This window comes from Podarcis vaucheri, assembly GCF_965113315.1.
Source record: "Podarcis vaucheri genome assembly, chromosome: 2".
NCBI lineage: Eukaryota > Metazoa > Chordata > Lepidosauria > Squamata > Lacertidae > Podarcis > Podarcis vaucheri.
This window is the reverse complement of record NC_138760.1, coordinates 22,497,823-22,525,024: the sequence shown is the minus strand read 5'-3', so window position 1 is coordinate 22,525,024 and position 27,202 is coordinate 22,497,823. Positions and strand designations below refer to the sequence as shown.

Below are 27,202 nucleotides of genomic sequence, written 5' to 3'. Positions count from 1 at the left end.
GGTGGAGAAGAAGAAGAATAGTTTGGATTTGATATCCCGCTTTATCACTACCCTAAGGAGTCTCAAAGCAGCTAACCATCTCCTTTCCCTTCCTCCCCCACGACAAACACTCTGTGAGGTGAGAGACTTCAGAGAAGTGTGACTAGCCCAAGGTCATCCAGCAGCTGCATGTGGAGGAGTGGGGAATCAAACCCGGTTCACCAGATTACGAGTCCACTGCTCTTAACCACTACACCACGCTGGCTCTCACACTGGAGAGGCCAGACCACCTTTCCTCTAACCCTGGTTCCTACCCTCCAGCCCCCTGCCCTCATTTCTTCCTATTCCTCCTCCACCTGACCCCATCAATCCAAGCCCAACCCTGATGGAGTTGTGGGACTCATGAAAGGTTGCCCACCGCTGTTTTGGAACAACAGTGTCTGAATATCACAGAGTTATGAGCAATGATAACCGCTTCCAGAATCCTGCCGTGGCTCCTGCTATTCTTACTGCCTCTTGTGGTAAGAGCACTACTTATCTGTTAGACATTCCCATTCTCTCCCTTACCTCTTAATTTGGTCTAGCTTGTTAAACAAAGCTACGGAAGCTATGGCAACGTAGCTTAAACCGAAGCTCACGCACCTAGCAATGAGAAGCCTGCAAATAAGCTGCTTCCCACACCCAAGGGAAGACACTGCATTTTGTTGCATGGGGGGGGGGAGGTGGCTATAGTGACTTTATATACAACCATCAACTTTTCAAATGTCTTATTCCATACATGAGAGGGTAGACAGAAGATTCTGGCAAAATGGGCACTAGTCTACGAAAGCTAGGGATGTGGGTGGCGCTGTGGGTTAAACCACAGAGCCTAGGACTTGCCGATCAGAAGGCCGGCAGTTCAAATCGCCGCAACGGGGTGAGCTCCCGTTGTTCGGTCCCTGCTCCTGCCAACCTAGCAGTTCGAAAGCACGTCAAAGTGCAAGTAGATAAATAGGTACCGCTCCGGCGGGAAGGTAAACGGCATTTCCGTGCGCTGCTCTGGTTCGCCAGAAGCGGCTTAGTTGTGCTGGCCACATGACCCAGAAGCTGTACGCCAGCTCCCTCGGCCAATAAAGTGAGATGAGCGCCGCAACCCCAGAGTCGGCCACGACTGGACCTAATGGTCAGGGTTCCCTTTACCTTTACCTACGAAAGCTTACAGCACAGTTAATCTGGCAGCCTAAGGTGCCATTTTATGGATGTTTATAGTTGCTAGGAGAGGACATATTTATTAGATATTATCCTTCCTTCCTCATGTTTGTGAGTCCAGTAGAATGCCATCCCTTTGCAGCTTTAAAGGGAAGCTTAGATAGGCTAGTTTTAGCCTTTGAGTTTAAGTAATCCAGGATGCTTTAAGGCAGACTGGATTCTCCTGGTGTTTCCCCCTTTCCTCCCCCTTAAAAAAATATTCACAAAAACAACCTTGTAAAAGCTAAAAGTAACATTTACCCACTCAGAATGCTCACTGATGAGTAAAAGATAATGGCAGTTTTGTTCAGGCAAGCTTAAAATGGCAATCCAGTTACAAAGACACACTTTAGTCTGGTTTGAAATGGGGTTCTGAATTGTTCTACATTGCTGGAATGAGGTGAAAGAGCAAAGAGGAAGTGCTCAGCCAGGTGAGATGATGAATGGCTACAGACAGTGGGTGTGGCTCTCGGAGTCCTCTCTAGCCAAACTTACAGGAAAACTCTGTGAGCTTCAGCTCCTGTCATGTGCCTATCTAGCAATCAAGCATGCATTGTTGGTTTGATTGCTTTGTAAATATCACACAGCCTTAAGTCTCTTCGTTGTTTTCATTCACTGACTGTCCCTTCAAGGTGTGTCAGAACAGGAAAAAAAGCCCACCAAAATAAAACTTTGGCAGATAACAAAGTGCCGACTGGCGATTTATTCATGGGAGAAAAGACTCAGGAAGGCACAGCAGCCCACAAGTCAACGTTCACAAATAGGCACCGAAAATTCGTTTGCTATTGGACTGGGCATGTATAAAGGATATACTTTGGTGTTAAAAGACCAATGCTGGAGGTGAGCTGCAAAGAAAAGGACACCTTGCCACCTGGGGTCAATTCAGGCTCACTCCAGGTGACCAATTTCAGACTGCACTGAGTATCTCAGAAACATTTTTCCTTTGCCTCACGTTCGCTCAAGATCACACCTCTGCTTCATGGAAACAGAAGACGACTGCTCAGGAAGTTTGACAATAGTCTTATAACCATACCATCCACACTTCAAGGACAAGGACAGCTGCAGAGATGTCCCATGCAGCTTTAGTCACTGCTAATTCTGAAGCCACCATCATCTGACCAGTTCAGAAAGCACTATATAATCTCAACATTTTCATCGCAAGTTGCTCTTCTCAACCTTTTGCCTTTCACTTGCTTTGCACGCGTTGAACAATACTGCTCCCTAGAATAGGCACAATTACGGAACAGGGGTGTCTGCATTCCATATCAGCAGTTTTCTATTTCAATAACCGAATTCTTAATTCCGAAGCACAAATACTAGAATTACCTGAATTGCTATATTTATTTTCACCCTTTGAACATCTCACTGATTGCTATTTTCTTTTCCTTTTGACAAACCGCACACTGGATGCATGGCACAACCCACAATTAGCCAAACATTTTTCTTGAGAGAGAGAGAGAGAGAGAGAGAGAGAGAAATGGGGGGAAAAAACATTTAAGACTCACACTCTGCTTCTAGAATGGCACGGACAGATTTAGTAAGTTCCTTAGCTTCTGCTGCAAGAGATGCTGGCAGAGTGCGTCCATTCCGTCCCAGGCGTGCGATGAGTGTTTTAGAGGAGAATGTGGCTTTGCTGTCACTGAAGGAGACACACACAAAATGGCCATGTTATAGTTGCAACACTGCAGCATTCTTGCACATGGCATTGAATGCATGATCATTTTCAGCTATAACTATGCTGCACTGGAAGTCAAGAGAGTGAGTTAGAAGAACGCACTGTTCTGAGCCTTCAACATAGCTTTTTATTTTTAACTAGGAAAGTGCTAATGGTGTGTGTGTGTGTGTGTGTGTGTGTGTGTGTGTGTGTTTGTGAAGGCGAAACCACCCAGTATGAGTACTGAAGGGCAGGCTTTACATCACTGCATCACTGTCATCAAGCACAGTGCTTTACTATTTTCCATGTGTCAGTGAATGGCAGCAATTACCGTATTTTCTGCTCTATAAGACTCACTTTTTCTCTCCTAAAATGTAAGGGGAAATGTGTGTGCGTCTTATGGAGCGAATGCAGGCTACGCAGCTATCCCAGAAGCCAGAATAGCAAGAGGGATTGCTGCTTTCACTGCACAGCGATCCCTCTTGCTGTTCTGGCTTCTGAGATTCAGAATTTTTTTCTTCTTGTTTTTCTCCTCCAAAAACTAGGTGCGTCTTGTGGTCTGGTGCGTCTTATAGAGCGAAAAATACGGTATATGGAAGTACGCTCCCAGTACGCTTCTGAGCACAATTCAAAGTGTTGGCCCAGAATACCTGAAGGAGAGTCTCCACCCCAGTGGTTCAGCCCAGACACTGAGGTCCACCTCCAAGGGCCTTCTGGCGGTTCCCTCACTGCGAGAAGTGAAGTTACAGGCATAGGGCCTTCTCGGTAGTGGTGCCCTCCCTGTGGAATGCCCTCCCATCAGTCGTCAAGGAGATAAAGAACGACACAACTTTTAGAAGATATCTGAAGGCAGCCCTGTATTGGGAAGTTTTTAATGTTTGACTTTTCATTATGTTTCTATATGTGATGGAAGCCACACAGAATGTGATGGAACCCAGGCAGATCATTGGGATATAATAACAATAGCAGTAATAAAGAAATCAAAGAGACATTGATTCCTTCCATCGGACTACACAAATACATTCTGGTCCTTTGGAATGGGCCCCTAGAAGCACTCACTCTTGGCTGAATCCCTTCCAACTGGCATCTGGAGTTGTAATGAGTTTCTATGGCCATTCGGTATTTGGCGGCCATTCTTTTGGGTATGTCCTGAACACAAACAGGGAGAGCAGCTAAATCCAATGAACCCTGGCTATTTAGAACCTTCTGGTTGGTGTGTGTGTGTTTTTTGGGGGGGGGAGAGGGGGAGAAAAAGGGCCACAGCCCGATGGCATGAACATGCTTTGCATCCCAAGGGCCACGGGTCCATTGATTGCAAATTTATTCATTTATGTTATTTCGCGATTCAGATGTCTGCTCCAAAAGCGGCTTGCATCAATTTAAAGCGTGAGAAAGGAGGGGAGATGGGGGCATCCTGCAATCTGACTTTACAAAGACGCACATGAGTTGGGAAGTTGTGAGAGACCCTAGTGGTGCAGGATGTCCTTCAACTTCCCTGGAAGACTTGCCCTCACAACCGTCTTTGGACATCCCTCGTTTCCTTGAAGTCTCAACATGGGAAGAACCCATGATGCCAGCGCCCCTCCAGCCTGAAGAGGCCATATTGCCTTCCTTCGGACTTCAGCTCAGAGCTCAGAGCAAAACCTGGCTGCCACCATACCACCGCTCCTAAAAGTGGCAGGGCTCCTTTAAGAGTAGAGGATCCACTCAACAAGACTGGGCCTAGTTGCTAAGAGGAAGCTGCTGTCCTGCTTAAGCCTCAGGCTGGTTTGATTGGTTTTTTGAGTGACAGTCAAGCAACTAGAAGTCAAGCAACCCAGAAACTCCAGCGGGTGCAGAATGCCGCAGCGAGACTCCTTACGGGGTCCTCACTGCGAGATCACATTCATCCGGTGCTATACCAGCTGCACTGGCTCCCGGTGGAGTACAGGATCAGGTTTAAGGTGCTGGTTTTAACCTTTAAAGCCCTATACGGCCTAGGACCCTCGTACCTAAGGGACCGCCTCTCCTGGTATGCCCCAGAGAAACTTATGGTCTTCAAATAAAAACATCTTGAAGGTCCCAGGCCACAGAGAAGTTAGGCTGGCCTCAACTAGAGCCAGGGCTTTTTCGGCTGTGGCTCCAATCTGGTGGAACGCTCTGTCACAAGAGACTAGGGCCCTGCGGGACTTGACATCTTTCCGCAGGGCCTGCAAGACAGAGCTGTTCCACCATTCCTTTGGCCAGGGCACAGCCTGACTCCCTCCCTCGGCAATCTTCGCGGTGCTCTGGCCCAATGGTTGCCAGTGGCTTGAATTAATTAATTTTATAATGAATGATTTTAGAATGTTGTTTATGCTGTACTTTTGTACTGTTTTATTGTTGTTAGCCGCCCTGAGCCCGGCTTCGGCTGGGGAGGGCGGGATATAAACAAATTTTTTTATTATTATTATTATTATTATTATTATTATTATTATTATTATTATTAGCTGCTAAGAGGAAGCTGCTGTCCTGCTTAAGCCTCAGGCTGGTTTGATTGGCTTTTTGAGTGACAGTCAAGCAACTAGCCAAAGCAACATTGGGAGCTCTCCAGGGTGCTACCTGCCCTGCTGATCTTTTGGGCATGGACTTCTGCTTTGCCTCACCTTCCTTTGACGTGGTCTCAATTCTGCTAGGCTTGACTTACTGAAGAAATGAACCTATGCTGCCAATTCTCGCAGTAGACCAGTATAACCTAAACAGCACATAAGCGGCACACAAAACACTACCAAACCATCCTACGTTCTAAATCTTATATTAATAATCCAAAAATTGAGAGAGCTATGCACAAGATCTAGTAAATGAATAAATGCTTACGTCAAGAAAGAACTTAGCATATAGAATCATAGAATCATAGAGTTGGAATAGACCACAAGGGCCATCGAGTCCAACCCCCTGCCAAGCAGGAAACACCATCAGAGCACTCCTGACATATGGTTGTCAATAGAATCATAGAATCATAGAGTTGGAAGAGACCACAAGGTTGAATGTTTATAAATATATCAAAACCGTGAGAGAGATTTTACTGAAGAAACCCGAGACTCTTCATGGGCGAAACAGGTGACAAACGCCAGCACTCTGTCTAACTCTTGTGCGTAACATCGCCGACACTTCGTTTGATCAAACTTACCTTTGTTGATATCTAACCCTTGAGCACAACATCGCCAACACTTCGTTTGATCAAACTTACCTTTGTTGATATCTACAGGAGCCTGGCTAAAGGAGCTTTAAAGACTGAATCTTCCTTTTGGACACAATTTGAATGAGTTTTCTGTTTGTGGCTTCTGTAGTAGATCTTGTACATAGCTCTCTCAACTTTTGGATCATTAATATAAGATTTAGAACGTAGAATGGTTTGGTAGCGTTTTGTGTGCCGCTTATCTGCAGCTTGCTTTATACTGGTCTAGGCTTGACTTACTGGCTACAAAACTGGGGCTATTGGCTTGGGGTTCCTGTCATCTATGCTTAGCAGCTCCCCACTCCATTTGTCCACTGGCTGGAGCACTGCCTGGAATGGAACAAAGAACTGGACTAGATTGCCTGCAAGCATTCCTCCATCTCTTAGGTTTCTATTAATACGTGGTGAGTGGTCATTAATGGGTTTTTTAAACCCCAAACTGGTGGCTTTATTTGTAATTCCAACGTTCCTGAAAAGGAACGGGTGTTAGCTCAGGCACCCCAACCTGCGGCCCTCCAGATGTTTTGGGACTACAACTCCCATCATCCCTAGCTAACAGGACCAGTGGTCAGGGATGATGGGAATTGTAGTCGAAAACATCTGGAGGCCCAAAGGTTGGGGACGCCTGTGTTAGCTGGACTCAAAACTGAGAACCCCCTCTACTACAGCCTCAGTTGTGCGGCTGTGGGCAAGTCACTGTTTCCCAGCCTCATTTTACTCTGGGTTTTTTAAAAAAAGCATGACTAATTGTCCTGCCACACAGGACATTCTTAGTATTAACACAATAAAGATGATAAAAGTCCTGCAAACTGAAAGCGCTACAAGAGGTGACTAGCAGAAATAGTAATTGTAAGATTCAGGAAGTGTTTCAGTATGTATGTATTTATATTTATTTATAAATATTTATTACGTACTTAGGATAATTTCACTAAACAAGCTGCAGTGGCACATACCAATCTTAGGTTTTCTCACCTTAAATTGGTCAAAGAAGTAGATGTATCCAACAGCACTTCCGGCAAAACCTGTTGGCAGATAGTTAAGAAATACGGCTTCAGAAAGTTTGCTACAGCATCATCTTCTTCTCTGCTTAATAGGTTGCTAAACGTGAAACATTGAGACTTGTGTACCTTGCATTTAAGATGACCTTTGCCCTATTGGCTGAAATTCACATCTGACTCGAATTGGTAGCAAAGTTGTTCATCCTAATGGTTGCTGGATTTTCAAGTTGCTTTCTTGAAGATGGGTAGCCTGAAGGGCCTGGAAGAGTTGTTGCTGCATCAACACAAGCTAGGCGGCATTCAGCTTCTAGCTGACATTCTCTGCCCACATCACATTATACTTGTGGCTTGAATCTAAACCAGTGGCGAGCAGATTTCTGGCTTGTTGGATCTACCGTATTTTTCACTCTATAGGACGCATCTTGTTTTAGAGGGGGAGAACAAGAAAAAAAATTCTCCCCCTCTCTGCTCAGCGCCCCTTCAGCGAAGCGGCAGGAGAAACGGAGCCCCTTCCATTTCTCCTCCTGCTTGGCTGAAGGGGTGCTGCGCAGCTCTCCCACTCTGCTGAAACCAGGAGAGTCCACTCATTGTATTTATTTGTTTCAACAGCCAAATTCGGCTGGGGAAAAGTCATTTGGTTCCTTTTGTTAAATAGCTGGGAGATGGAGCCACTGAAAGCGACCCAGAGATCTACTAGTAGATTTTGCTTTGAAATCTTTAATGTAATTAAGTAACTTTTAAACACACCACACTACCTATGTTTATGTTCTGGCTGTCCTTCAATAAAGCCCTCCTTTGCTCACCACAAAATTTCTGGCTACAGATTTACTGCTTCTAAAGAGGCCCTGCCGCAGCAGTTTGTTTTAAATCTGGACTTTGCAAACCACAGATGATGAATTCGTTCTTGACTTTTTATTGTGTTTGGCTCCAACTGTCAGATCTGAGGTACGAAAAAAACCCAAAACCGCACACCCAACAAAAAATGAATATAAATCAGCACGCCTTGCTCCTTTCAGGAGAAGGAAGTTGCCAAAAGCGCCTTTACCTCAACAAACTGCAGCAGCTTTTCAGTTGCCACCTCAAACATCTTCTTGGCAGTTTCGGATTTTCTCAGCTGGCAATCGAGCACTGTAATCCTCTTCCTTAAATCTTGGATGCTGTCCTGAGGAACAAGAAATTCAGGTAGGCCACCAAACCAGACGCACAGGAAGCGAGGTGTCGAGGAAGGGCCAGGAAAACTTTACACTAAGTCGGTGCCCAAGAGATGTTTTGGACTATAATTCCCAGCTAGCATAGTTCGAAGCATGTTATATTTCTAAACATCTGGAGAGAACCAGTTTGGCAAAGTCTACTCAACAAGAATGTATCTTGTACCAAGATCTGGTCCAAATCACAGGTACAGTACAAAGGGTGCATGTGTTTTTAGGTTTGTGAGGGGACAAATGGGCTTGAAGTCTTTCAGGCCACTGGAAGAGAACATCAAAAGAGTAAATCACAATGTAATAAAGGAATGCTGAATGGTTTGGGTTGCGGACCTAGCATATAGAATAAGAGAACAAGAAGAACATATGTTTAAAGAAGATTGGAAAATGCTTATTGATTATATTGGGGGGGGGGAATTGTGTACACATGAAAACCCTGGCAGCATTAAGCTAAATTCAAAAACTAAGCTAAATAAGCTAAATTATTAAGCTAAATACCAAAAACTAACTTAGTTGATCTTTAAGGTGCTACTGGAAGGAATTTTTTTATTTTGACTAAATTCAACAGTGTGAACAAGTTTTGGTGGATGAAATAATGGAATACCGAATGGTTTAGTTTATGTAAAATACGCAGGGATTTATGATTTGAAAAATGGACCATGGAAAGAGAAGAAGGGAAGCCATGGGTATTTTAAAGTTGCTTAAATCAATATTTTGAATTGTAAAACAGAAAATCTAATGAAAATGATACACAATAAATAAATAAATAAAAATCTGAAGTGGGAAAAAGAGAGTAAATCACGTGCCCTTAATGAGACCCAATTATTATCTCACAACTAACAAAATGGCTAAGACAGGCGGAAGGGAGAGGAAAAGGGGTCTGCATAGGACGGGGATGCCAGAGGTCATACTCTCTGTCAGGCATCCCCTAACTTGGCCCTCCAGCTGCTTTGGGACTACAGTTCCCATCATCCCTGACCGCTGGTCCTGTTAGTTAGGGATGATGGGAGTTGTAGTCCCAAAGCATCTGGAGGGCTGAGTTTGGAGATCGCTGCCTGTGGTTTGCCCACAAAAGAATTGGGGGAATCCTTTACAGCATGTGTACAGCTACTCATTGACAGGCATGCCAGCCCTACCATGAGGCAGACTGAGCAGCTTGCCTCAGGTGGAGGATGCTGGGAGAAGGAGGTGTTGTTGGAGAGGTGCAGGGAGGACACAGCTGTGTGCGTGCACCTTAAGCTAGCCTGCTGGTGTCGGGTGCAATAGGGGCTGCTTTCCCCTTACTATTGTACTGGTGGCGGTCCCACCTAATCCTTCAAGCAGCAAAATTTCCATGGCTGGCCCCTGGATGCAGTTCATTGCATTTATAAGATGCAGAAAGAGGAAAGTGGAATGCAACCGGGGATGCTATTGTCATGGGTATGCGCCTAAACTTACTCATTGTCCCTGGGAACCACAGGGAAAAGAAGGCTTTGCTTTCCCACCCCAAATCATAATGTCCGTTACAGTGGTACCTTGATTTAAGAACAGCTTACTTTATGAACGGGATGCAAGTGGCGCTGTGGTCTAAACCACAGAACCCAGGGCCTGCCGATCAGAAGGGCGGCGGTTCAAATCCCTGCGATGGGGTGAGCTCCCATTGCTCAGTTCCTGCTCCTGCCCACCTAGCAGTTCGAAAGCACATCAAAGTGCAAGTAGATAAATAGGTACCACTCTGGCGGGAAGGTAAACGGCGTTTCCGTGCGCTGCTCTGGTTCACCAGAAGCGGCTTAGTCATGCTGGCCACATGAGCTGGAAGCTGTACGCTGGCTCCCTCAGCCACTAAAGCAAGATGAGCACCGCAACCCCAGAGTCCTCCGCGACTGGACCTAACGGTCAGGGGTCCCTTTACCTTTACCTAGTTTATGAACAACTTGGATTAAGAACATTGCAAACCCGGAAGTAGGTGTTTTGCCTTGGAAGCAGAACATCTTCCCCGCTTCTATGGGAAAGAGCGTCTTGGTTTAATAACACTTTGGTTTAAGAACAGACTTCTGGAATGGATTAAGTTTGTGAACCAACGTACCACTATATACTTTTTATTTGCCTTGCAAAACATGAGGAACCGAAGGAAACTGCCTCTGAGATATAGGTCTCTTAAAAATTAACCAAGTTCAGGTCTGTAACACGGTAAGTGAACATAGGAAAAAGTGTATTTCTCTTCCCATTAAACCAAATACACGTTTATTTAAAAATAATCTTTTTAAACATTATTTATCCTCCGGGGGGCGGGGTGGGGGGATGAATGGGAAACACAGCCTAGCAGGCATCGCAGAACTACAACTCCCATCAACCCCGGCCAGCATGGTCAATAGCCAGGGATTATGGGAGTTGGAGTGCAATGACCTATGAACCAGTTAGTCACCCTGATGTAGTCCATATTGCAAACGTTATAAATTTCCACACCTTTGGCTGCAGCTGGTGGGGAAAAGGAAAAGGCAGATAATGGCACATTAAGGATGTGAAGAAATGGATATCACAATACTGCTTTTGGTGGCATGCAGCAGTAACGTGTGTCGTTTCTCCCTGAAATTATGTATTACATGACAATACAGCAGCTGCACTTCCACTTTATATAATTTCCACTTCTTCCTCTTAAAAAAAAGAAAAAGGCCACAGGACACACAACAAAGGGATGTAAGAAATCATGGTTTGATGGATGTAATAACGGAGGTGCAGTTTTCTGCTCCTCTGAACAGAAGCAGAAAGATATATATTTTTTACAAATAAATTTCACCTTTATTCCACGCATTATGTCAAATCTTTTATCAATGAAGCCACACACAGGGAAATTACTGTGACCTCAGAGAAAGTCAGCACAATGCAGGGGGTGATTAAAGGTGACTCATTCTCCCCAAACCTGCGCTATTTTAGCCACAGAGACTCTTTGCAGATGTGGAGTGAATATTTCCGAATTAATATTGATCGCCCCCCTCTTGCCTTCTGCACCCAGTGTGTCAGAGGTGCATACGCTATACAGCAAGACAGGCTAGTTCACAAATCAGATACCCCCTGTGAAACCTTCTCGGGAGAAAGTAAGACGATTCTTGGGCACATATGGCAGCGCTAGTTTGTGTGAACACAGCATCTAGGAGCCCTTTCCCTCTCTTCCCACCCTTCAGCCCCACCTTTGAAGGTGACTTGGAAACTTCCAACTCATCCAGAATGCGGGAGCTAGGCTGGTGACTGGGAGTGGCCACTGGGACCATGTAACACAGGTCCTGAAAGACCTACACTGGCTCCCAGTATGTTTCTGAGCACAATACAAAGTGTTGCTGTCGACCTTTAAAGCCCTAAATGGCCTCAGCTCAGTATACCTGAAGGAGAGTCTCCACTTTCATTGTCCAGCCTGGACACTGAGCTCCAGCTCCAAGGGCCTTCTACAGGGAACCAGGCAGGGGGCCTTCTCAGTAGTGGCACCCACCCTGTGGAACACCTTCCCATCAGATGTCAAGGAGATAAAGAACTACACAACTTTTAGAAGACATCTGAAGGCAGTCCTATTCAGGGAAGTTTTTAATGGTTGTTTTATTATGTTTTAAATATTGCTGCCTAGAGTGGCTGGGGCAACCCAGTCAAATGGGCAGCATCTAAATAGTAATGTTATTTTTGTTCATTTAAACAGGGCTCCTCAGAATTACAAATAAATGAACTGCCTCGCCACTGTAATGGACAGAGTTTCTTTTCCTCGTACTGGTCCATGACATTCACTAACTTCTAAAGATAGGGCCTCATCTGAGAGTGGAGATATAACCTGTCCCTAGATGCTGTTCCAAGCCACTGGCACTGATTTAGAAGTGGACAGCTCCCACAGATTTCTGGGGAGGGGGGAGTTAATAAGGCACCCTTAATGATAGGAATTAAAGAACCTTTTAATGAGGGTGAAAGAGGAGAGCGCAAAATATGATCTGAAGCTTAACATCAAAAAAACGAAGATCATGGCCACTGGTCCCATCACCTCCTGGCAAATAGAAGGGGAAGAAATGGAGGCAGTGAGAGATTTGATTTTCTTGGGATCCATGATTACTGCAGATGGTGACAGCAGTCACAAAATTAAAAGACGCCTGCTTCTTGGGAGAAAAGCAATGGCAAACCTAGACAGCATCTTAAAAAGCAGAGACATCACCTTGCCAACAAAGGTCCGTATAGTTAAAGCTATAGTTTTCCCAGTAGTGATGTATGGAAGTGAGAGCTGGACCATAAAGAAGGCTGATCGCCTAAGAATTGATGCTTTTGAATTATGGTGCTGGAGGAGACTCTTGAGAGTCCCATGGACTGCAAGAAGATCAAACCTATCCATTCTGAAGGAAATCAGCCCTGAGTGCTCACTGGAAGGGCAGATTCTGAAGCTGAGGCTCCAATACTTTGGCCACCTCATGAGAAGAAAAGACTCCCTGGAAAAGACCCTGATGTTGGGAAAGATGGAGGGCACAAGGAGAAGGGGACGACAGAGGATGAGATGGTTGGATAGTGTTCTCAAAGCTACCAGCATGAGTTTGGCCAAACTGCGGGAGGCAGTGGAAGACAGGAGTGCTTGGCATGCTCTGGTCCATGGGGTCACGAAGAGTCGGACATGACTAAACAACTAAACAACAACAACAAAAGATAGCACAAATGGAAATTACAGACGTACCTTGGTTTTTGAATAGCTTAGTTCTTGATCGTTTTGGCTCCCTAAAGCCACAAACCCGGATGTGACTGTCCCGGTTTGTGAACTATTTTTGGAAGCTGAATGTCAGATGGGGATTCCGATTGGCTGCAGGAGCTTCCTGAAGCCAATAAGAAGCCGCGCTTTGGTTTCCAAACATTTGGGAAGTCGAATGGACTTATGGAACGGATTCTGTTCGACTTCCAAGGTACGACTATATTAACACAATGCAATCCCTGAAGTCAAATGCAAAGGTTTTCAAACTCTGTTCCAATGAGGCAAAGGGTGCTTATTTTGAGGAACTGTGAATTTAAAAACTGAGGGACTTGAGAAGACAGGATGCAACCCTCCACTCTGGTCATCAAGATGCAGATACAGAAAAGTGTGATCAATGGATTAGCATGCTCTGAGGATGTGCAATGCAGCCACGTTGCCAAGCTGGTCAGGGGCTCATCAAGACCACTCAGACACCCCAAGTCTTCTGCCTTGAGCTCCACAGTGAATGAAAGTCAGAATTTAAGCGTTTGAAATAATAAATGCATGTGTGTCAAGATGGAATGCATTATCAACCATGGCAACTACTGTATCTCCTATGGTATGGTCCTCTCCTGCACTGCAAATGAAAAATAAAAAATCCAGTGGAAGCACATCACTTAAACAGAGGTAGATTAGGAGGACACTTTAAAAAGCCCCATTGTTCAATACAAATTACTTCTTCACTGAAAGCCAGGAAACATGAATGCACATACAACCTGTAGTTTTCTTTGGCAGATCTATGACTGTTCTCAACATCATGAAGTCTGTTTGATTAGAAAGCTTCCTTTCTTCAAAAGGGAAATTCTAAGCTGAATTAGTGGTGTGTTTATAAAACAGGCAATCATCTACTGCTGCTGTTCTTAACATAGGTTATTTCTCTCTGCCCTTTGTCTTAACGTGCCCATTACCTTAAGGAGAGAGAAAAAGTGGTATTAATTTAATGCAAACTCACGGTTTCTTCAATTAAAAGGAGGGTCAGTTTGAAAGTTATACTTTTATGGAGATAACACAGAGAGGCGTCTTCTGTACCTTGTACTGTTGTGGTCACTGGCACCTAAGCTTTTCAGGAACTGGTTGGGTTAAGACCTTAGAAAATCCAAATGCAAGGACTTTATAACAATGGCTTGAGCTTATACCAGCTGGCATCCTTCTGCATCATCTGGCGGGTCCAGATGCAAAAGTGAGTGGATTGAAGGATGCAGCTCTTACTTTTTACAGAGGTGTGGAAACCTAAGTGTGGAAGATCCTCCTACCAGAAAAACAATTTCCCCTTTCCTTACCGGTGAAATCATGGCAAACCTTTCATTAAGGTAAAGGTAAAGGGACCCCTGACCATTAGGTCCAGTCGTGGCTGACTTTGGGGTTGCGGCGCTCATCTCGCTTTATTGGCTGAGGGAGCCGGTGTACAGCTTCTGGGTCATGTGGCCAGCATGACTAAGCCGCTTCTGGCGAACCAGAGCAGCGCACGGAAACACCGTTTACCTTCCTGCTGGAGCGGTACTTAGCAACCGCAACCACAGAGAGCTTTCCGGGTCATGTGGCCAGCATGACTAAACCGCTTCTGGTGCAACAGGACACTGTGATGAGTGCCAGAGCGCACGGAAATGCTGTTTACCTTCCCGCTGCAGTGGTACCTATTTAGGTATCTACTTGCACTTTGACGTGCTTTCGAACTGCTAGGTTGGCAGGAGCAGGGACCCAGCAACGGGAGCTCACCCCGTCGCAGGGATTTGAACCGCTGACCTTCTGATTGGCAAGTCCTAGACTCTGTGGTTTAACCCACAGCGCCACCCGCGTCCCTAAACCTTTCATTAGACCTTGATTAAAAATTGACACAGCTACCCAGAGAGAGGTTTAAAACTGACTTGGTGCGAATTCAAACCTGGGCTAAGAGATGGCCAGCGGCGGGGGAAGCCGCTCAGGCGCCTGGGGCGGCGTGCCCAGGGGCAGGGTGCACCATGGGGCCTCCAGAGTCTGCCCGCCTCCTCCCACTTAGCCACCCTACAGCTGGGGGGGGGGAGGCAGTGGGCGGACCGTTTTGGCAGCGCGGAGTCTGCACACACACCTACCACCGCGTCTCTCCCAAGAGAGGCACATGGCTCGGGCGTGCTGCAGGCCCCGCAGTGAGTGCTGCCCGGCATTTTGTCACCCCCCTCAGTGGTGACACCCAGGGTGAACCACACCCACAGTACCCCCCTTCCTCTGCCCCTGGAGATGGCGACCCATGTACTAAAAAGAGGCAGATTTGCAAAACACAAGAGCCATTCAGATTTGCTCTTTTGAAACTAGATTTGGGCTAGCTGTTCATTCAGATCTCACTTCAGTTTTTTTGGTTTTCTAAATAAGCACTGTGGCGATCACACAGGGTCCCCGGACGTTTGACGGTCTACTGATCCCTGTGCCACCACTGTGATTGCCTCTTCGCTGCCACCAACCCATTCCTCACGGGTACACACGGAGTCCAGACAGTTGTTAACATTAACAAATAATCAAGTTTATTTTTATAAACATGAACAAGTTTAAGGTTTCAGTTAATTTTTCTTGTCAGTTTCTTAATCTTAGTTACTTTACTGACCTATTCGTTCCTAACAACTCCAAACTGATTATCCCAACTAACTATCTGACTCCACCTAACAGTTCCTCTCACTCTCTCACAACACAACTCGACCAACCCACAAACTAATCCACCCTCTTCCTTCTCCAACTCCCAACTTTCAACTGACTTCCACACAACTCCACTCTCAACTCTAACTCCTCCCCTTGAGTTCTCACTGGCCAATCACTTCACACTCATTTAACCCTTTCCTTATAACCCACCTAGGAGGCAAATGCCACAAGCACCTTTACTAGGCAGGAAGACCTGAGTCTCAAAGATCCCAAATCATCACTGACAGCCCAAACATGCACTGAGCTGGCCTTGTAACTGAGCAGAAATTAGATTCCCTTTTCTGTGGCCAGGTCAGATTTTCAGCAAGTGGCTCCCTTCAGTACTCTGCTGTGGGTTGTATTGGTCTGGATAACAAAAAAAGTCAATTTGATGGGTGTCTTTAAAAAAAGTAAAATGGGTATTATATCATTTCTGGGAAATGCTCAGATCGAGCTTTGGTAAACGATCTGGAGAAAAGTATCTTCCAGCTGAGATATAGTTGTCAAACCAGAGTTTTATGTAATGAGATGCCTTGATACATCTCATGGACACTGAATTCTGCTGTTGTCTTTTTCTCCTGCACAGGATTGTGGTGAATGTTGGAAATAATTCATTTGCCTCCATCGTAAGCTGAATATTGCATAGCACCATAAACCTTGTAAATATCAGCCGAGTGCTGGGAAACAAAACCAGCACTTCAGCTCCACACAATCCCAGTTTAAAACGGGCATTAAAAAAACAACAACTTGAAAATTTTGCAGAGAGCAAAAGGCTTGATTCCTGGACTGTTTACCATAAAGAATAAGCAGATCAACGTGCTCTGCTAAGTCATATGCATCCATGTAACAAGTCGTGCTTAGGAACTTGCTTGTGTGCATGGAAATGCAGCTTTTGACATGCCACACAATGAGTAAGGTGTATTTCGGGTCAGCCTGCAAAAGGCATGACTGGTTCTGCCTTGTCTCCGAGAAGACTGCATTTCGTGCATTGGTACGTGCATAGTTATCCCGTGATGGCTATAGCATTTAGTGCAAGGTATGAGGACATGCCTGTTGTCTTTGTCCATGGAGTTTTCTTGGCAGGGATACTGGAGTGGCTTGCCGGTTCTTACTCCAGGTGGATCACGTTTGGTCAAAACTCTCCACTATGACCTGTTCGTCTTGGGTGCCCTGCTTGGCATAGTTCATAGCTTCTCTGAGTTATTCAAGCCCCTTCGCCACGGCAAGGCAGTGATCCATGAAGGGGCCAGTAGTTATGTATGGAAGTGAGAGCTGGACCATAAAGAAGGCTGCTCGCCAAAGAATTGATGCTTTTGAATTCTGGTGCTGGAGGAGACTCTTGAGAGTCCCATGGAATGCAAGAAGATCAAACCTCTCCATTCTTAAGGAAATCAGCCCCGAGTGCTCACTGGAAGGACAGATCCTGAAGCTGAGGCTCCAATACTTTGGCCACCTCATGAGAAGAGAAGACTCCCTGGAAAAGACCCTGATGTTGGGAAAGATGGAGGGCACAAGGATAAGGGGATGGCAGAGGATGAGATGGTTGGGCAGTGTTCTCGAAGCTACCAGCATGAGTTTGACCAAACTGCGGGAAGCAGTGGAAGACAGGAGTGCCTGGCGTGCTCTGGTCCATAGGGTCACGAAGAGTCGGACACGACTAAACGACTAAACAACAACAACAACATGAGGACATTTGTCCTTCCAGATATTGCTGGACTCCCATTAGCTCAAGCAACCCTGGTCAGGGCATCGGTCCAGGAACATCAGGAGAGCCACAGATTCATCATCTAGTGGGCATTTACATGGGAGAACACGCCAGAACTTCTGCATCATCTCAATTGTGGCATTTCCTAGCGGAGTCTGCTCTGGCCATAGCAGAGGGCCTGTGACCTTGGTTCTTTATTCAGAATGATTTACTGCAAGGGAAAGCAGGCATATTTGTGGTACCTGCTCACGCTTTGAAAGCTGGCGGCTAAAGGCTACTGGGTTCAAAATACAGGACACACAAGGTATCCGTATCTTTCAGAGTTATATAAATGGGAATTGATAGTTATGTGTCTTCCAGCTATGTGCGGGTCTTTCAGGATATGGAAAGACCACTGGATACAGCAAATCTATTATTATGAACCTACACCTACACTAACCTAAATGAAAAGGCGGAAAAGAACGCTGGTTCCATACAGTAGTTGATGGTGCCTAGAAACTCTAGAGCACAATTCTTGTATATGTCTTACAGAGGTCATTCAGGCTTTGTATTAACTTGCGCTTCCCTTGCTGGGCTCTGTTGAAAACAGTTTCTCCCTGAGAACCAAAAAGTGACCTCTCCAAACAACGAAATGACTATTCTTTTCTTATTTCTGCAGCCAGGATCTCCTGGGTGACACAGACAATTAAGGCAATTTAACACGCATGCGTACTCTGTCAGTTTCCTTCCCCCCCCATCCCTTCTGCACGGCCCTGGCAACCCACGCTACACCACTGTTCAGGCCCACTCCATTAAGTGGCTATGGGATTGCAGCCTTGGTTTTCCATGTCTTGGAACACGCTCTTAAACTGAAATATTGTTCTATATTTATTATTCTGTATTTATTTATACCCCACCTTTTCCCCTGACAGAGACTCAAGGTGGCTTACAGATAAAAACGGCTAAGAACATAGAAAAATAATCATTATAAAACCATTAAACACTGATAGAATAACTTAACTCTTAAACTATAACGCTTTTATGCAACATATTAGTTAATAGGGAAACAAATGTGAAATCCCAGCAAGTTGTGGGCTCCACAATAATTAACCTTGAGCTGCGTCACATTGGCCAGCGACCACCCAAGCAAGGCTGTGGCTCAAGTTTCCCCCGACTAAAAAGAGTTCTCCAAAGAAAAGCGAGTTCATAGCTTTCGTTTTGCCCTCCCTCTGCTGCCTCCACAACACAATCTATTGAATAATACAAGACAAACAGTGACCTACTTTAGGAGAACAAAAGGAAGAAAAATGAAAGACGGGATACATGACAACAGCGAGGGAAAACCATGGCAACTCTCCGAGCTGCTCCCGAGGTGCTTACTTTATTTTGACCACAATGATCGCCGAGCTGAGCCCTCAGATCAGCAATTTCGACCTCAAGCAGGTGGATTACTTCCTCGTAGTCCAATTCCATGCCGCTAGCTTGCTTTTGCGCAGCTTCTGCAAGATGGATTCTGCTACGCAGGCCTCTCGCCTCCTCCACCGATGCCTTGGCTTCCTGTAAGGGGGAAACCCCCAAATATTAAAAAAAAACCACCAACTTTATGGGGTTGGGGGAATGAAGCAAAACTGTTTCTGAAGATGCAATTAAAAACGAATCTCTACTGAGAGCCAGTGTGGTGTGGTGGTTAAGAGCGGTATACTCGTAATCTGGGGAACTGGGTTCGCGACTCCGCTCCTCCACATGCAGCTGCTGGGTGACCTTGGGCCAGTCACACTTCTCTGAAGTCTCTCAGCCCCACTCACCTCACAGAGTGTTTGTTGTGGAAGGGAAAGGAGAACGTTAGCCGCTTTGAGACTCCTTCAGGTAGTGATAAAGCGGGATATCAAATCCAAACTCCTCTTCTTCTTTAATAAATAGAAAGGTTTGGGATTTTTTAAGCCAACATCTCCTGTTGTTAGCCTCTGGCTCCCATCAGCCCCAGTTTGCATGGCCAGGGACACAGGGAGCTGTAGTGCAGCAGTGTTGGCCACCCATGACCTAATCAGCCTTGAAAAGCAGCTGGCAAGTCCCTTACGCACGGCATATTGCAATGCTGAAAACTGCATTGGCGGAAAGCGTGCCATTGGGCTCACCCTTTGAAAACATGCGTGGGCAGAAACATGAATCAGCCAGATGCTGGCACATCTAGCCATGCTTTTGTTACGCCCTTTGGCTTCAACCTTGCTCCCCGGCCCATTGCCTGGTGAAAAAAAGGGGGGAAGGACTGCCTGAGTTTCAGAAACATTCCTGTTTACACCTGGCATGACTGCACAACGCTCCAGGAATTCTCAGCAAGAACCTACAGGCTTGACCCAAAAATATCACAAGCAAGCCCCACTTGTGGTATTTATTAAAAATCAGGAGCAACAGCAACATGCGAATTCGGAACTGAGGATTTTTCAGGATCTTGTTTCAAGGAAAAACCTAAAGTTGGAGTTTTTTTTTAAGATCTCATAAACAGAATTGGACTTCTAAAAGGGTAAAAGAGTATTGGGAAATGATCCATAATGAATAGAAAAAAAAATGTTTTAAAGTACCTTTCCAAAAAACCCCGAGTCCTTTCTGTTGGGGATAATTCAGAAGGATATTCCCAGGTGTCAAAAAATGTTATTTATGTATGCCCCTACTGCGGCCCATGTTTTGTTAGCCCCAAAATGGAAAATGAGCGAGGTCCCAACCAAACAGGAATGGCAACTTAAGCTGATGGAATATGTACAGCTTGCAGACTTAACACAGAATAAGAGAACAAGAAGCACATATGTTTAAAGAAGATTGGAAAATGTTTATTGCATATATGGGAAATAACTGTGCACAGCTGAAAACACTGGCAGCATTAAGATAACGTCAACAATGTAAATAACTTTTGATGGTTGTAATAATGGAATATTGAATGGTTTAGTTTTTGTAAAATATGCAGGGATTTATGGTATGTAAAATGAACCACGGAAAGAGAAGAAGGGAAGTCACTGATATCTTAAGGATGTATAACGGAGTACATTAAATTGTAAAACAGAAAAATTAATTAAAAATTATATAGATATAATCAGGAGCAGCAGCAACATGTGAATTTGCAACTGAGGATTTTTCAGGATCTTGTTTCAAGGGCAATTTAAAAAATAATATTTTTTTGAAGATCTCATAAAGAGAATAAACCAACAGAGCATTACTGGTGTAGCATGGGAGTATAGATAAAGTTAAAGGGACCCCTGTCCATTAGGTCCAGTTGTGGCCGACTCTGGAGTTGCGGCACTCATCTCGCTTTATTGGCCGACGGAGCTGGCGTACAGCTTCCGGGTCATGTGGCCAGCATGACTAAGCCGCTTCTGGCGAACCAGAGGCAGAGCATGGAAACGCCGTTTACCTTCCCACTGGAGTGGTACCTATTTATCTACTTGCACTTTGATGTGCTTTCGAACTGCTAAGTTGGCAGGAGCAGGGACCGAGCAACGGGAGCTCACCCCGTCGCGGAGATTTGAACCGCCAACCTTCTGATCAGCAAGCCCTAGGCGCTGTGGTTTAACCCACAGCGCCACCTGCGTCCCGGCAGTAGAGATACCATAGCATAATAGGAGGTAAGCAGCACGACAGCTCAGAGTTAAGAAGACATGGATGGTGGGTGTGGGGGAACAGGGTTTCCAGATTCAGAAAAGGAAGACAAAGCTTAGACCTCTCACAGCAGGATGAATGGGAGGGTCTCATGCTGCTATTGAAAAGTATAGGGACCCTCCCCTCCCCTTCGATATCCCAAAGAAAAGCAAGTGGAAAGATGTTGATGCATGGTGAAAAACTAGTAAATTGAAATCAAAATATGGTCCCGTCAGGCAGATTGTGGTTAAAGCTGGAAGTGAAAACGTCGAGGACTGCTGACACACTGAAACTGGCAAGTCCTGCTCTGGTCAATGAACTGGCCCTGCCAAGTCATTGAGAGGAAATACGAAATTACAGGAACCACAGCTCTATGCAGCAGCTAGGGAAACACTGAACTGAGAACCGCAAGGATGAAAAGTGCTAAATCACGGTTGCCACTGTCACATCGCTGGTGCCCTCCTGGGAAGAAAAAGGAAAATTCCGCAACAACTCTGACTTGGCGGACGGTTTCACTTACTTGTTTGGCAGTTTGCAGCTCTTCGGCCAGCTGTTTTCTCCTATGTTCGGACTCGGCCAACTCTTCCTGTCAATGCAAAAGAGAGAAGCGTTAGTTAAGCAGTAAGAATTCCAAGGCTCTTTGAATGAAGGAAATCCGAATGTCATCATGAGTGTCACTTGTTGCTACAATGAACTCCATAAGCAGCTGCCAGCCAACAATTTGAGTCGAACAGGCATTTCCCTATAGACTTCATTCACAGAGTTCAGTATGGTGTAAAGCCTCATTTTATACAAGAATATCCTCTGTGTTGCCTCTTCTTTCTCAATAAACTGGATGCACCTTTCTCTCTCTCCATTGGTTTATAGGTAAGTGATCTTGTAGGATCTCACAGAGTTCCTTGGCAATGTCTCTTTAAAACATTTCCTTATCTTAGCCACTCTTAACACCTTTTTTGCCATTATTTCTGACTGTGCGATTTGGTTGAGATTCGAAGAATGTACAGAACACTCCCCCCAAAAAAATCGTATACTGGCAGATTTTGTAGCCGCCCCTCCCCAAAACAGCTATCTATTTAACCCTATTACGTTTTAAACCTAAACTGCTCAAGAGTTTTACTTTTAAGGAAAAGCAGCATTTCTCTCTATATTTCTATCTCATTTGAAGTATCAGAAATAAAGAACTTCTACTGGTCTGTCTCTTAAGGGGACCAATGAGGACCTTTTAGAAAACAGATTTGCTCCTTTGTTGTCCCAGACTGCTGACCTCATACTACTAGAGCATATTTGAGCCAAATCTCTAAAGTTCTTACTGAGTTTTTGCCAGTTTTATTGCAGAGTCAGAACACCCAGGAGGGAGGGCAAGACAATCTCTACCACTGCTTCCAAGATAACAGAGTGGGGGTTATCATTTTGCTGTTTTGATTATTTACTTGTTATTAAAGGTAAAGGGACCCCTGACCATTAGGTCCAGTCATGACCAACTCTGGGGCTGTGACGCTCATCTCGCTTTATTGGCCGAGGGAGCCGGCGTACAGCTTCCGGGTCATTTGGTCAGCATGACTAAGCCACTTCTGGCAAACCAGAGAAGTGCACGGAAATGCCATTTACCTTCCCGCCGGAGCAGTACCTATTTATCTACTTGCACTTTGACGTGCTTTTGAACTGCTAGGTTGGCAGGAGCAGGGACCGAGCAACAGGAGCTCACTCCATCACGGGGATTCGAACCGCTGACCTTCTGATTGGCAAGTCCTAGGCTCTGTGGTTTAACCCACAGCGCCACCCGCATCCCTACAAAGCACTCTGTGAGGTGAGTGAGGCTGAGAGACTTCAGAGAAGTGTGACTGTCCCAAGGTCACCCAGCAGCTGCATGTGGAGGAGCGGAGACGCGAACCCGGTTCACCAGATTACGAGTCTACCGCTCTTAACCACTACACCACACTGGCTCTCTTACTTGTTATTACCCTGTATTTAATTCTGTGAACTTCCCTGAGATCTTTTGATGAAAGGTGGTATATAAAACTAATAAATAAAATACTAATAATAAGAGAGTGGACTTTCAGAATGAAGGCATTGGCCAGCTATGCTCTAGAATAACAGAGTCAAAGAACTGTAGCACTGGAAAGGACCCTAAGGGTCATCTATAGTCCAACCCCCTGAGATACAGGAATCTCAGCTAAAGCATCCATGACAGATGGCCATCCAACCTCTGCTTAAAAACCTCCAAGGAAGAAGAGTCCGCAACCTCCTGAGGTAGACCGTTCCACTGCCCAACAGCTCTTGCTGTCAGAAGGTTTTTCCTGTATGTTTAGTCAGAATCTCCTTTCTTGTAACTTAAAGCCATTGGTTCAAGTCCTACCCGCAGGAGCAGGAGAAAGCAAGGTTATTCCCTCTTCCATGTGAGTGACAGCCCTTGAGATATCTGAAGGTGGCTATCGTATCTCATGTACAGTATTAAGTCTTATTCGCTAATGTGGTGTTTGCCTCCTAGGATGGGTTATAAGGAAAGGGTTAAAATAGGTGTGGTGTGATTGGCCAGTGAGAATGCAAGGGGGAATAAAAGTTAGAGTGGGAGGTTTTCACAGTGGCGTAGCGTGGGTTGTCAGTACCCGGGGCAAGGCAAGTAATTTGCGCCCCCTAACCCGTGGATTTGCGCCCCCTAACCCTAACCCCCAGATGTTGCGCCCGGTGCGGCCGGCCCCCCTGCACCCCCCACGCTATGCCACTGGGTTTTGAAAGTCAGTTGAGGTTTGGGAGTTGAAGAAGGAAGAGGGAGGTTTAGGTGTGGGTTGGTCGAGTTGTATTGTGAGAGAGTGAGAGGAATTGTTAGGTGGAGTCAGATAGATAGTTGGGAATAATCAGTTTGAAGTTGTTAGGAACTAAGTTGTTAGGAACTGTCAAGGAAAACTAACTGAAACCATAAGCTTGTTCTTGCATTTAAAAATAAACTTATTTGTTTATGTTAACAACTGACTGGACTCTGTGTGTCCCCGTCAGATACGGGGTGGTGGCAGCAGAAAAAGCAATTGCAATGGCAGCACAGGGTCAATAGACCATCAAACGTCTGGGGGCCCTGTGTGTGATCGCCACAGCTTCCTCAATGGAAGACCGTAAGATCCTGTTGGATCAGGCCACAGGCATCTAGTGGACCACTGTGAGAACAGGATGCTGGCTTGTAGGAAACTGGCATATATATATGTGAACAGGATCCTCCAGCCTGAGGGAACATTCTTTCATATGTGGTGGACTTGTAAAAGGGTAAAAGAGTATTGGGAAATGATCCATAATGAATGGAAATAAATGTTTAAAAGTACTCCCCCCAAAACAACAACAACAACAACAAAAAACAGAGTCCTTTCTGTTGGGGATAATTCAGACTGAAATCCCCAGTTGTCATAAAAGGTGATTTATGTATGCCACTACTGAAGTCCATATTTCGTTAGCCCAAAAATGGACAACGAGCAAGGTCCCAACCAAACAGGAATGGCAACTGAAGTTGACAGAATATGCACAACCTGCAGACTCAGCATATAGAATAAGACAACAAGAAGAACATACATTTAAAGAAGACTGGAAAACGTTCATTGAATATATGGGAAATAATTGTGTACAGCTAAAAACGCTGGCAGGGTGAAGATAAATTCAACAGTGTAAGTAAGTTTTGGTGGATGCAATAAGGTAATAACGAATGGTATAGTTTTTGTAAAACGTGCAGGGATTTATGATATGTAAAATGAACCACGGAAAGAGAAGAGGGGAGGTCACTGATATCTTAAGGGTGTAAAATGAGTATTTTAAATTGCAAAACAGAAAATTTAATAAAAATTCTATTTATTTATTTTTAAAGAAGAACAGGGTGCTGGCCTGCGGAAAACCAGCAAGTAGGGAACCTGTGCACAACAGCACTCTCCTCTCCCATGGCTTCCAACAACTGGTATTCAGAAGCATTAGTACTTCTGACCATGGAGGTACAGTGGTGCCCCGCAAGACGAATGCCTCGCAAGACGGAAAACTCGCTAGACGAAAGAGTTTTCCGTTTTGGAGGTGCTTCGCAAAATGAATCTCCTATGGGCTTGCTTCGCAAGACGACAATGTCTTGCGAGTTCCTGCTGGTTTTTTTCCCCTCCCCCCCCCTTTTCTAAGCCGCTAAGCCGCTTATCAGCTGATCTGATCAGCAGATAAGCCGCTAAAAGCCACTAATAGCGCTAATAGCGCTAAGCCGCTTATCAGCTGATCCGATCAGCAGATAAGCCACTAATAGCGCTAAGCCGCTTATCAGCTGATCCGATCAGCAGATAAGCCACTAATAGCGCTAAGCCGCTTATCAGCTGATCCGATCAGCAGATAAGCCGCTAAAAGCCTCTAAAAGCCGCTAATAGCGCTAATCCTTCAATGGGCTTGCTTCGCAAGACGAAAAAACCGCTAGACGAAGAGAATCACAGAACGGATTATTTTCATCTTGCGAGGCACCACTGTATTCAGAAGCATTAGTACTTCTGACCATGGAGGTACAGCAAAGCCAGCACAGCCATCAGGCACTGATGGCCTTATCCTCCATGAATTTGTCCAGTCCATTGTTAAAGCCATGTTTGTGGCTATCACTGTCTCCTCCTCCTTTAACTATACTCTATGTGAAGAAGCACTTCCTTTTATCTGTCCTGAGGTTCGTTCCAAAGCCTGGTGCAGTGGAGCCCTCCAACTCCCATCAGCCCCAGCCAGCATGGCCAATGATCAGGGATCATGGGAGTTGGAGTCCAATGACAACTGGAGAACCACAGGTTTCCCATCCCTGGGACAGGGGGGTGGTACCAGGCAGGGCTTTCCCCTGCCCCAGGCAGAACTCCCCGGAACTCAGTTCCGGCACTCTTTAAAAAAGAATGAGACACAAATGGAGATCTGACAATCAACCTATTGAACTTCAATGTCTAAAATCCCTGGTAGAGGACAAGGATCCTGAGATCACGTTAAGGGTAGCCAAATTCTGTGCGATTGCCATAAAACTTAGAGAACAAGCTGTGCTATCATAATGATTAAGGTGTTAAATGATAATTTTAGGTTATATGTTAGTGACTAAGTTTTAATTTATATATTTTTTAACTGTTGCTACATCTGTATTGTCCCTGTTATATCTAATTGCAAACTCAAATGCATCCTATGGTGTTTTATGACTTCCTAGATATTGTATGTGGGCTGGAACTGGTCTGTGACCGAAATAATAAAATTCATTCATTCATTCAGTTCCGGCACCAATCAGATGGGTGCCATTGCCATTATAAGAGAACAAGGGAAGCGTTCAAGCTGAGCTCCAGCATCTCTTTCTCTAGAAAAAAAAAATAGCAATAGCAGGCATATAAAAGCTGAGATGACAACAAGAAGAAATGGTTTTGGAGAGCAATAGCAGGAGCTCAAATTCTACCACAAAGGCTAACATTTTAAATCCCAAAGAGACAAATGAATGTGTCAGTTAATTGCAGCAAGCTATTATCATATGACGGCTTGTCTGTAGACCAAAGGAAACACAGCAGCAGCTTCATTCACCCCCTTCCCTCTCACATTTCAATGGGCATGTAACAATACTACAGCATGTTATGGAATCTTCAACAAGAGAGAGTGACCCACTACCCTAATTTTACAGGCAGTCGTCATCAGAAGGAAGTAATTATGCACGAACAGAGACAGACAGACAGACAGACAGACGGGGGGGGGGGAAGAGACCTTGGTCCTGACCACGCCTAGCTGCACCACCCACCCACCCCAGATTGTGACTTCATTCTGAGGGTTGACTGCAAGACCACCAATTCCAGGTGCTACAACAGGGTAGGGCTGGGAAATATATCATTGAAAACTTGTCTGAAGTCCATAGCGTGATCTCGGTTTCATAGTTTTTGACCTGGCAATATACAGTGGTAACTCGGGTTACAGACGCTTCAGGTTACAGACTCCACTAATGCAGAAAACACAGGTGGCACTGTGGGTTAAACCACAGAGCCTAGGACTTGCCGATCAGAAGGTCGGCGGTTCAAATCCCCACGACGGGGTGAGCTCCTGTTGTTCGGTCCCTGCTCCTGCCAACCTAGCAGTTCGAAAGCACGTCAAAGTGCAAGTAGATAACTAGGTACCGCTCCGGCGGGAAGGTAAACGGCGTTTCCATGCACTGCTCTGGTTTGCCAGAAGCGGCTTAGTCATGCTGGCCACATGACCCGGAAGCTGTACACTGGATCCCTTGGCCAATAAAGCGAGATGAGCGCTGCAACCCCAGAGTCGGCCAT

General features: G+C 45.3%; 1 protein-coding gene across 3 annotated transcripts in view; it reads right to left on the bottom strand.

Annotated features, from left to right (window-relative positions):
- STXBP4 (syntaxin binding protein 4) overlaps positions 1–27,202 on the bottom strand; it is a 143,614-nt gene that overhangs the window by 73,009 nt on the left and 43,403 nt on the right. For all 3 annotated transcript variants that reach the window (XM_082212457.1, XM_082212458.1, XM_082212459.1), the window contains exons 12-16: positions 21,457–21,522; positions 18,690–18,866; positions 8,100–8,216; positions 7,029–7,078; positions 2,712–2,845 (exon numbers count right to left, since the gene is read on the bottom strand). In XM_082212457.1, coding sequence (XP_082068583.1) covers positions 2,712–2,845; positions 7,029–7,078; positions 8,100–8,216; positions 18,690–18,866; positions 21,457–21,522 — 544 coding nt within the window. The remainder of the gene's footprint in view (positions 1–2,711; positions 2,846–7,028; positions 7,079–8,099; positions 8,217–18,689; positions 18,867–21,456; positions 21,523–27,202) is intronic.